Source organism: Pygoscelis adeliae, unplaced genomic scaffold (assembly GCF_000699105.1).
Source record: "Pygoscelis adeliae isolate BGI_AS28 unplaced genomic scaffold, ASM69910v1 Scaffold85, whole genome shotgun sequence".
In the NCBI taxonomy this organism is placed as follows: Eukaryota; Metazoa; Chordata; class Aves; order Sphenisciformes; family Spheniscidae; genus Pygoscelis; species Pygoscelis adeliae.
Window position 1 is genome coordinate 6,541,096 of NW_008824900.1, and position 8,919 is coordinate 6,550,014.

Consider the following 8,919-nt stretch of genomic DNA (forward strand, 5'->3'; position numbering starts at 1 on the left):
GGAACAGGCTGCCCAGGGAAGTGGTTGAGTCACCATCCCTGGAGGTATTTAAAAGACGTGTAGATGAGGCGCTTAGGGACATGGTTTAGTGGGCATGGTGGTGTTGGGTTGACGGTTGGACTCGATGATCTTAGAGGTCTTTTCCAACCTTAATGATTCTATGATTCTATGAAATCTTAACTTTGAACAGGACCTGAATCTGCTCCTATGCTTCTGGGTCACCTCAAACACCAACAGTGTTTCTAGCTTAACTGCAATTCACAATTTTGCCATAAGTTTTCTGGACAATATGTAGGATTTAAGTCCTGTGGAACTAAATCCTACACACAAACTCTGCAGTGTCTGCACGTGTCATCTCTGTGACCCGTGTATTAAGACCCCCAAGGTCTAATGCCATTTTTTTCTAGTTTACCTTAGTATTTTATTACTGTATATTAAAACCTAGTCATATTCATAAGGCAATACTAGTATACTCCTTTCAGTGAATTGCAAAGGGGAATGGGGATTTTTGTGGGTTTTCCTTCCTCTTCCCAAGTTTGACAGAAGTTGATGCATTTTGATTATATTTTCTTACTTACCTACTAACTTAAAATAATAAAGAAAAGCTTACTGCTGCTATGAACAAAGTTGTAACAATAAGCTTGATTAGTATTGCTGGACATTTGAACATCTACCAAAGAACCATTTTAAATTATCTTTAGTTATTTCTTATTAGGCACTAAATCATAGATAAGCGAGCATTCTCCTTTCGTTGTAATTTTTTCTGAGCACATATTATGTGTTTAATAGCTGTTTAATCCATTTCCAGAAGCCACATTCCTATCAATGTTCCCCACCACCCAAAAATGAATGAACAGAAAGAAACTCTGTAAAACATGCAGCATGGTTACTGAACCAGTGGTGGCATTACAGACTGCAATGTGTGCAGAGGGATGGTGAGACTAAAAGCTCTCACTCTATGAGACAGAGTGGTTGTAATTGTTTAATTGTGTGATAACTGAGGTAGGAGTTCAAGGTAGGAATCCTACAGATTACAAAAAAATGAGTATTTCAGCTGAAGTCAACAGGGCCAGGATTCCTCCAGATATACCCTCACAGAACAGTATAAACTGGTCTTCTCAAACCCAAGCTGTCACATCAAAAGGTCAAACTCCTTCCTACCTGTAACTTATGAACTTTTTCATTGAGTTCTGTCCGAACACGCTCTCCATCAGTGTATTTGGATTGTAACTCTTGCAGCTGTACTTCCAGCTTCTTCTTTTTGTGCTCCACATCTTGTTTGGCCTGATTCAGGCTCCTGACTTCATTAACCAGATCAGCGTTGTCTTTCTCCAGTGTCTGTTTGGTCTTATCCAAGTTTGCTTTAGCCTACAATCATTAAGTGAAGAAAGATGATCTATAAAAGGAAGCCATGTTATCTAGTGGATAGTTTTCAATAAGATGGATTTCTGTTTACCCGTTTAAATTGTTCCAGCTGCTCTGTTAGCTCTTCCACAGCTTGAGTGTGCTTTTGCCTCATCTCCTGGACCTGGGCTTCATGAGTTCGAGTCTCCTCCTCCAGAGCCCTCTTCAGCACTGTGACTTCCTGTTCACGCTTTGCTCTGGAAGGCAACACACATAAATGGAGCAGCAGCAGCAAAGAGTGTTCCTGTCACTGGGAAAATAGCACTACTGCACAGTTACTAGACAGTATTGTACTGAGCTTGGTGACATTTATTTTTGGCCCATGTGCTACATCTCCATACCTGAGCTCTTGCTGGGTGGCTGTGGTATCCAAAGTATCCTCAAGCTCTGTCTTAAGAGCCTCCAGCTCTTCACCTAGGTCTCTCTTCTGTTTTTCTGCTTTGTTTCTTGCAGCTCTCTCAGACTCCAAGTCTTCCTGGAGATCAGAGATGTGAGATTCCAATTCACGGATCTTCTTGAGGGCATTGTTCTTCTGACTAGTTTCATCTTCAAGCCTGAAAAGGGAGTATTTCACTTTATATATTTTTTTAAAAAAAATCATTTCACTTTGAGGAAATCAGTATACAGAATTTAAAGGTTTATAGGTTCTGTGCAAGGAAGTACCAAAGAAAGAGGGAGGACTGACGCAAAAAGGATCTCTCAGCTGTAATTTATCAGGACACAATGCCTGGAGATGCTGATCAGCCGATTCAGCAAAAGTTTTGGTTGAGTGTTGTCCCTCTTAAATTTATACAGAAAACCTACTGAGACTCTGGAATGGATCAAGGTCAGACTCTTAAGCAATTTCTCTCTTTTGCCCATGAAGTATGTTGTTACATTTCATTCTTTACTTGACAGCACTGCCAATGCCATTGAGAAGAGGAGTTTTCATTGATATTTGGAGGTAAGATTATGTGTCTATGGGCAAACAATATTATAATTATTTTTTGCAAAAGGAAATTTGGAAAATAGGGAAAGCATGCAGGAAGGATGTAACTGAGAGATGAGACTCATGGCTGCAGCATTTCAGTGTCTGGGAAGGGGAGAGACATGTTCCAGCCTGGGTTTTCAACCTGTGTGCAGGTTCAGGAGTGAATACCTGGCTAGAGCAGCCTGCAGCTCTTCCTCCTTCTTGGCTAGTTGTGCCTTCAGCTCAGCAATTTGTGCCTGGAGCTCTGCGATTTGCTCATGTAGATCACCCGACTCCCCTTCCAACTTCCTCTTAATTTTCTCCAGTTCTTGTCTGCTCTTCTCTTCTTTCTTCAGTCGCACTGAAAAAGTAAGGATTTTGGTCATGGGAGTGCGTTAGTGCAAGGAGTCCTTAATCTGATCTTGAACTTAGGCAAAAAAAGTGTTCTGGCCTCCAGTGAGGCCATACATTTAACTACAAGTCCCTGCATTTCTGAAGCAACATGCAATACCTTCCTGTCATCACTTAGTTCTAGCTACCCCAAAGAATCATTTATTTATTTTTCTCCAGAAGAAGCATTATTTTTTTCCCAATTTTCTCTCCTCTACTCTTTTGTATATTAAAAAAAAAGGTATCTGTGGTTTATGCACCCTGGGGTTTTGGTGATTCTCCCGCACAAAATGGCTTCAGCATAAGAAATTTGGCAAGCACCTCACAAATTTTTTAGAAGTTCTCTCCAGATCCTGTTTGTGTTTTTTTGTTGTATGCCAAGGCAAAAAACCTGATATAAACCACTTTTGTTCATGTTACCTTCGAGTTCTGAAATCATAGATTCATGTTTGTTTTTCAGCTTTGTAAGATTTTTGGCTTTTTCTTCTTCTTCTGCAAGATTTGTTGTTAGATCGCTTATTCTTTCCTCAAGGAGTTTTCTTTCCTTAAGAAAAATAAAATACTTCTGTTAACAAAAGCACCTGTTGTTGGTGATCATGAATCAACTCTTTGCCAACTAAAAATGTCCAAGATAATGTCTTTTTATGCTGTATTTCTTGAGATTGTAGTGATACATTTCAATTTGTCAATTACAGAGGAGCTGAGGAGTGGTGCCTACGACTTCCATATTCTCTAGTCTGCTGCTTTTAGAATCTTGTACTCACTCTAATGGCTGGTAAGTACAGGGCCCAGTTCAGAGGAGCATCACCTTTCAAAAAGTACTGGAACACATGCTTACTTCCAGTTTTAATCATGACGTTTGGTTGAAATTAGTTGAAAACCAAGAGAATTATTTACTCTGCTTGGGGCCAAGAAGACATGTCTTCCACTGATTGTGCTTGACTGCTGTGGGTATTTTGCTTGAAGATATTGTTACCACAACAGACCTCAAACCCAGTAGTTTTACACAATTTTGAATTGTTTAAATGAGCATGGAAAAATTATCAGAAACTTGTTTGATAGAGGCTGGACTGACGGTCTGGTGAATCTGTACACCCATGAGACTACATAGTCAAGAGTATTCCTGTCGTTCTAGCGGAAGAGAAGGTTTTCTCTCATCTTGCACTGTTTTCACAAAATAAGAAAATGGACCCACAATGCCTACCTTGGTTAGCTTGTTATTCTGATCTTCCATTATGAGAATATCATCTTCCATTTTCTTTATCTTGCCATCTGCTGTTACTTTTTCAAGTTGCAGTTTCTGCCTTGCAGCTTCTTCTTCTTCCAGCTGTTCCTCAAGGTCCTTTAAGGGGAAAAAGAAACCCACAAAACATGAATTCTGGAAATAAAATACTGCTTAGATTATAGGAAATGTTGTGAGGTATTTTGTAGACTTTGTTGTTTTTATTAAGAACTAGACAATCTGTAATACTTGGTGATTTAGAAGGAAAGATTTGTTAAAATAATTTTTTAGAGAAAAGATTATTTAAAATTGAGATGGGGAAGAAGAGAACTCTGGAGGAAAGAGCATCAATTCATTGTTCTTACTTCAGTGGCACAGACACATATTCTACAGAGGGCTGCATAGCAAGTGCTTTCATAGGATCTGAGGTTTGCCAGTCTCCATTTTTTCTCTGAGATACAAGTTATTGTCTGTATTTGTCACTTATGCTTCCTTACCAGCATTTGTTGTTGCATCTTTTTCTTTTCTGCTTGCAACTGCTGGCTGCGCTCCTCCTCTTCCTCAATTCTGGCTTCCATCTCATGCAGAATCTCTTCCAGCTCTTGCTTCTTAGCAGCTAAACGGACTCTCATCTCTTCTGCTTCAGCATACAGTTCAGTTTCTGCCTGAAGCTGTTCCTGAAGGAGGTTCTTCTCTTCACAAAGCTACACAAATAAAATGGATAGGAAGTTAAGACTTGGGTTGCAAATTGCCCCACAGTGTCTTTTAACTAGATAGTCCTAGTGTACAGGCAGGCAGCTCTACCACAGGTTCTTGTGTGGACGTTAGGCCTCTACTGAAGTAACTGGGAGTTTGTCTGCACTGAACTGTTGTTCTGGACTATTGCTGTAAATACTATCATGAGTACAAAGAAAAAAAGACACCTTTATTGTAATAGCTTCTAGAAATGGTGAAAGAACAGCTAGCATTTCCCAGAGCCTCAGAGCTGTAAATCACCTGTGTGTGTTTCAGTTCCAGCTCCTTCAATTCACTCTCTGCTTTCTGTTGTCTTTCTTTAGTTTTTTGTAGTTCTTCATCCTTGGCCTGCATTTCTTCCTCTTGGCGGGTGACTTGCAGCAGTGGTTTCACCTGAAAAGAAAAAGTTTTTTAAAGAATGTTTCCTGTCAGTATTTATGTTACTGAGCATGGTACTTAAAGGTGCCAGGCTGACTGGCACTAATGGTAGCACTGTCTGTTGTTGCTCAAGTAGTGGACATACTGTCCAGCCAAGCTCGATGTAGGCATCTTTAAACCAGCAAGCCTCAGCAGTGTTGCTTTTGGCCATCTCTGTGTTAATTCTTGGAGCCTTGTGAGCACCTCTGCCTCCAATAGTGTCACTTTTTTGAATGGCTTCAAGCCTGTTTTCATTCATTGATAATGTACAAAAGCTACATCTTCTGTATAGAAAGGCAATGTGCACACGCAGATGTGTGCTACTGCCTATTTCTGGTTGCAGAGGAGGTTGCTATCAATGCAAGTAGGAACAGTTTTCTGAATCCAAACTGAAGGCTATTCTTGAAAAAAAAGCCAGGCCTCTTCAGTAGGAAAATAGACTTGATTTGCTTGAGTGTCCAGCAGGAAGATGTTTAGTGTCCCAGTTAGGGAACTCCTGAGCTGCTGAGTCCCCCATAGATACATAACTCCGCATGTTCACAAAATTCAGTTATACTCTGTCTTCTCATTATACACCCCTGTGAAACTATTTCATTTTTCGCAATTAAAAAAAGTCCCCAAACATGCAAAATCTTTTATGAATCTCTGCCTAACTAGTTTGTTTTCTTCTCAAGCTAGAACTAACTTTAATGTTAGTGGCATTATGTAAGTATCCAGAGTATCTCTAACCCCAAATTTTGTGAAGCTAATGAGGCTCTTGCCATCAGCTGCAATGGACTTTGGAATAAGGAGTGTGCCTGACATGATATGCCTCGGTATCTTGTGCATTTAATTTCTTTTGGAAAGCTGAGGTGAGATTCACCGATAGCAGTCACTCACTTTAGTGAACAGTCTCCACCATTGCCAGTTCCTCAGCTTCAGGTAAGCAGCACAATTTCTTTGGATAACCTTCATTGCAGTCAGCTGTTGCTGTCTCTTGGCAAAGGCTCTGCCGTTAAAAACATAAAGCAAATTGGTTCAGCCTGAGAATACAAGGTGTCTGCAAGATACACACATTAAGCAAAGAAACTCTGGCATGAGAGTCTGCTGATTAGCCACATGATTTGAGAAGTCTGGCACAAATTCTTTTGTCACTTAAACAGTGCCTGTGCTTTCTTGAGGAAAGGTGCTAATTGTTTAGCTTTCTGGTATTTTGTTTAGTCTTCTGTTTTTTAGCTGCTTGCACTCCATAGGTAGGTCCAAACCACAAAGTATAGATCTAGTTCTGGATGTGAACATCTTCCTAGAGTACACAGGCACTCAGAACTTGCATTGATCATCATTCTTGAAACCTATTATATTTACATTTCTTTGCCCGGCATTTGAAAGCCTTGGCAGTATGCAGAAAATGGGCATTATTGTTAATGGTTTTGTGATGTACATTAACTGAGATCATGCTAGATGATCAGTGCTTCATGCCCAAGATGTGCAAGAAATTATTTTATGTTTTGCAAATGCCAGTGGTGCTGCTACTTGTAATAGTGCATAAAACTCCAGTCATAGGCTAGGATGCTCCTTCTCCCGCTTGAACAAACACGTTTAAATGATGGGTCATTGCCTCAGAGAGCTTACTGTACAGAGGGTGTAAGTAGCCTCACAATGTAATTGCTTCCCTGTAATTATACTGATAAGCCTCTTCTAGGCAGGAAGTAAGTCCTTTATTGGACACAAGTTGAGTTCTAATGCAAGACAAATAATAGGCAATAATAAAATGTCTTAATATCTTCAGTTTGTTGTACAGAGAACTAAAGGCTACTGTAGATACCCTGCTGCAAAAGACATTCTTTTTGTTAGTACATATTCTTACTTTCTTGCTAGGTAGCCTCGGCACTGAGCCTGGAAGGCGATAATAACATCTGTGATCTTCAGGTCTCTCTCTTCTTCCAGGTGAGCCAGAACGCCAGTTCTGAAGAAGATTTTACTCTGTCCAATTCTGTACAAGTTGGGATCAAGTTCTAATGCTTTGATCTGGAGGAAAACAGGGATATTTGTTAACTCCAATGCTGAGGTTTGGGGTATTAAAAATTACTTCCCATTTCCGTTCGCTCTCAACAGCTTTTATATAAGAAGTATAGACCTGATTATCAATAGGATCAAAAATGCTTTCCTCACCATCAGTATGCAAGCCTGCTTCCCATCCATGAATCCTTTAGGAATAGCACTTGCAGCAAGAATTTCATATCTGCCAAAAGACGTTGATGTTAGGGAGGTTGAAACACATCAGATTATTTTGTACAGACAAATGTATTACACCACTACTAAACCCAGAGTTAGGACCAAGTGAGGGATTCCTACCGCTGGCGGAACTCCTGGAAGACAATCCTGTTAGGGAATCCCTGCCGGCAGATACGAATACCTTCCAAGACACCATTGCAGCGCAACTGCTCCAGCACTAAATGGGCATCAAGTTTGCCAGCCTGAAAAGGGAACAGAAAGTATTTTTACCGCAGTAGAAATTTACAAAAATGTTACTGGCCACATATCTATGTTTGAAGACATCATTCAGCTCTGCGATGTGCTGGTAAAGTGAGCAGCTCAACATGGGTAATGTGCCAAGAGTCTGAAAACTGAGCATTTGAAATTTACCCTTTTTTCATGATTTGGAATGATACACCGGACAAAGTTGGGATTGGTATTCCTTAAGGTGGTCATCAGTTTGGTCAGCTGCTCCTTGTAGAGTTGTCCAACAGTACGGAACATGCCTTTCTTGGTTTTTGAAGCACTAGGGAGTGAGCTTTCAGTCATCTTGGCCATCTGGTCCAGCCCAACTATACGGTCCACTGAAATATAAGAGAAAGTATGAATGGAATTGCTTATACAAACTGTCCTCACCTCACATTACACCTATCACTGGCATTGTTAAACTGCAACTTCCCAAAGAGAACCAATATATTTTTGATGCAGTAGAAGCATACTAACAAAAATACTAGAAGAGCCTTCTGGGTAAATAGTCTACTTCTGGCAAACATGAAAATGAAGATCTTTGTTAACTATTGACAGAATGGAGCAACTGAATACACAGAATATATATTATTTTATGCTTGCTTTAAAAAGGACAGTCCTGCAAAATATCTGATTGGTAGGTTGGTGTCAGAACCAGGAACAACATCATCTCTTGACTCCCATGTGTTACCCAGTGGTTCTCAAAGTCTAGCTAATAATCTCCTTCAGTTATTTGATAATTCAGAGCCACCTTGCTGGTGTTTGCATGCACATTTATGTCCATATATTAAATATTTATATTGTAGTATATCTGTTACAGAGCCATATAAACTTTTTAAAAACAAAATGTTTTATATGCATACAGACATTCTTCTGAGGGAGTTTAGTTGAGATCATACATCGCTGGAGAGAACTGTGCAGGACTTCTGGGAGAGGAGTGTGTAAGGTAAGTCAGTCACTCATAAAACCCAACAATAACTTATATTAAATGAGGTCTGCAATATCACATATTCAGCAACTTTATAACAGTGTAATGAATAATTTTTATTCTGTTGCTGAATAATATTAACTAAGGAAATTTTTTGATAGTGCTTAAAAATATCTAATGATGCTTTCCACAAATATGTCTTTAGAACACATTATTCTTGTTAGTTCAGTCTCTTCTATGCTTATCATTTTGACACTTGTGTCCTCCCAGCAAGGGATGGCTGTCTGAAAGTTCTAGTAGAAGCTTCTCCCTTTAAACCATGTTACTGATTTAGAATTGCAATTCATACCGTCTTTCCAAAGGTCTGCTACAAATTGATCTGAAGACTGGTTC

General features: G+C 39.7%; 1 protein-coding gene across 1 annotated transcript in view; it reads right to left on the bottom strand.

Moving 5' to 3' along the window:
* MYH11 (myosin, heavy chain 11, smooth muscle) overlaps window positions 1–8,919 on the bottom strand; it is a 64,760-nt gene that overhangs the window by 12,701 nt on the left and 43,140 nt on the right. The window contains exons 17-30 of the mRNA XM_009324774.1: window positions 8,876–8,919; window positions 7,743–7,936; window positions 7,452–7,573; window positions 7,269–7,338; window positions 6,964–7,124; window positions 5,997–6,105; window positions 4,962–5,093; window positions 4,463–4,669; window positions 3,948–4,085; window positions 3,164–3,287; window positions 2,543–2,714; window positions 1,746–1,958; window positions 1,457–1,601; window positions 1,162–1,368 (exon numbers count right to left, since the gene is read on the bottom strand). The exon at window positions 8,876–8,919 is cut by the window's right edge and continues 24 nt beyond it. Coding sequence (XP_009323049.1) covers window positions 1,162–1,368; window positions 1,457–1,601; window positions 1,746–1,958; window positions 2,543–2,714; window positions 3,164–3,287; window positions 3,948–4,085; window positions 4,463–4,669; window positions 4,962–5,093; window positions 5,997–6,105; window positions 6,964–7,124; window positions 7,269–7,338; window positions 7,452–7,573; window positions 7,743–7,936; window positions 8,876–8,919 — 2,038 coding nt within the window. The remainder of the gene's footprint in view (window positions 1–1,161; window positions 1,369–1,456; window positions 1,602–1,745; window positions 1,959–2,542; window positions 2,715–3,163; window positions 3,288–3,947; window positions 4,086–4,462; window positions 4,670–4,961; window positions 5,094–5,996; window positions 6,106–6,963; window positions 7,125–7,268; window positions 7,339–7,451; window positions 7,574–7,742; window positions 7,937–8,875) is intronic.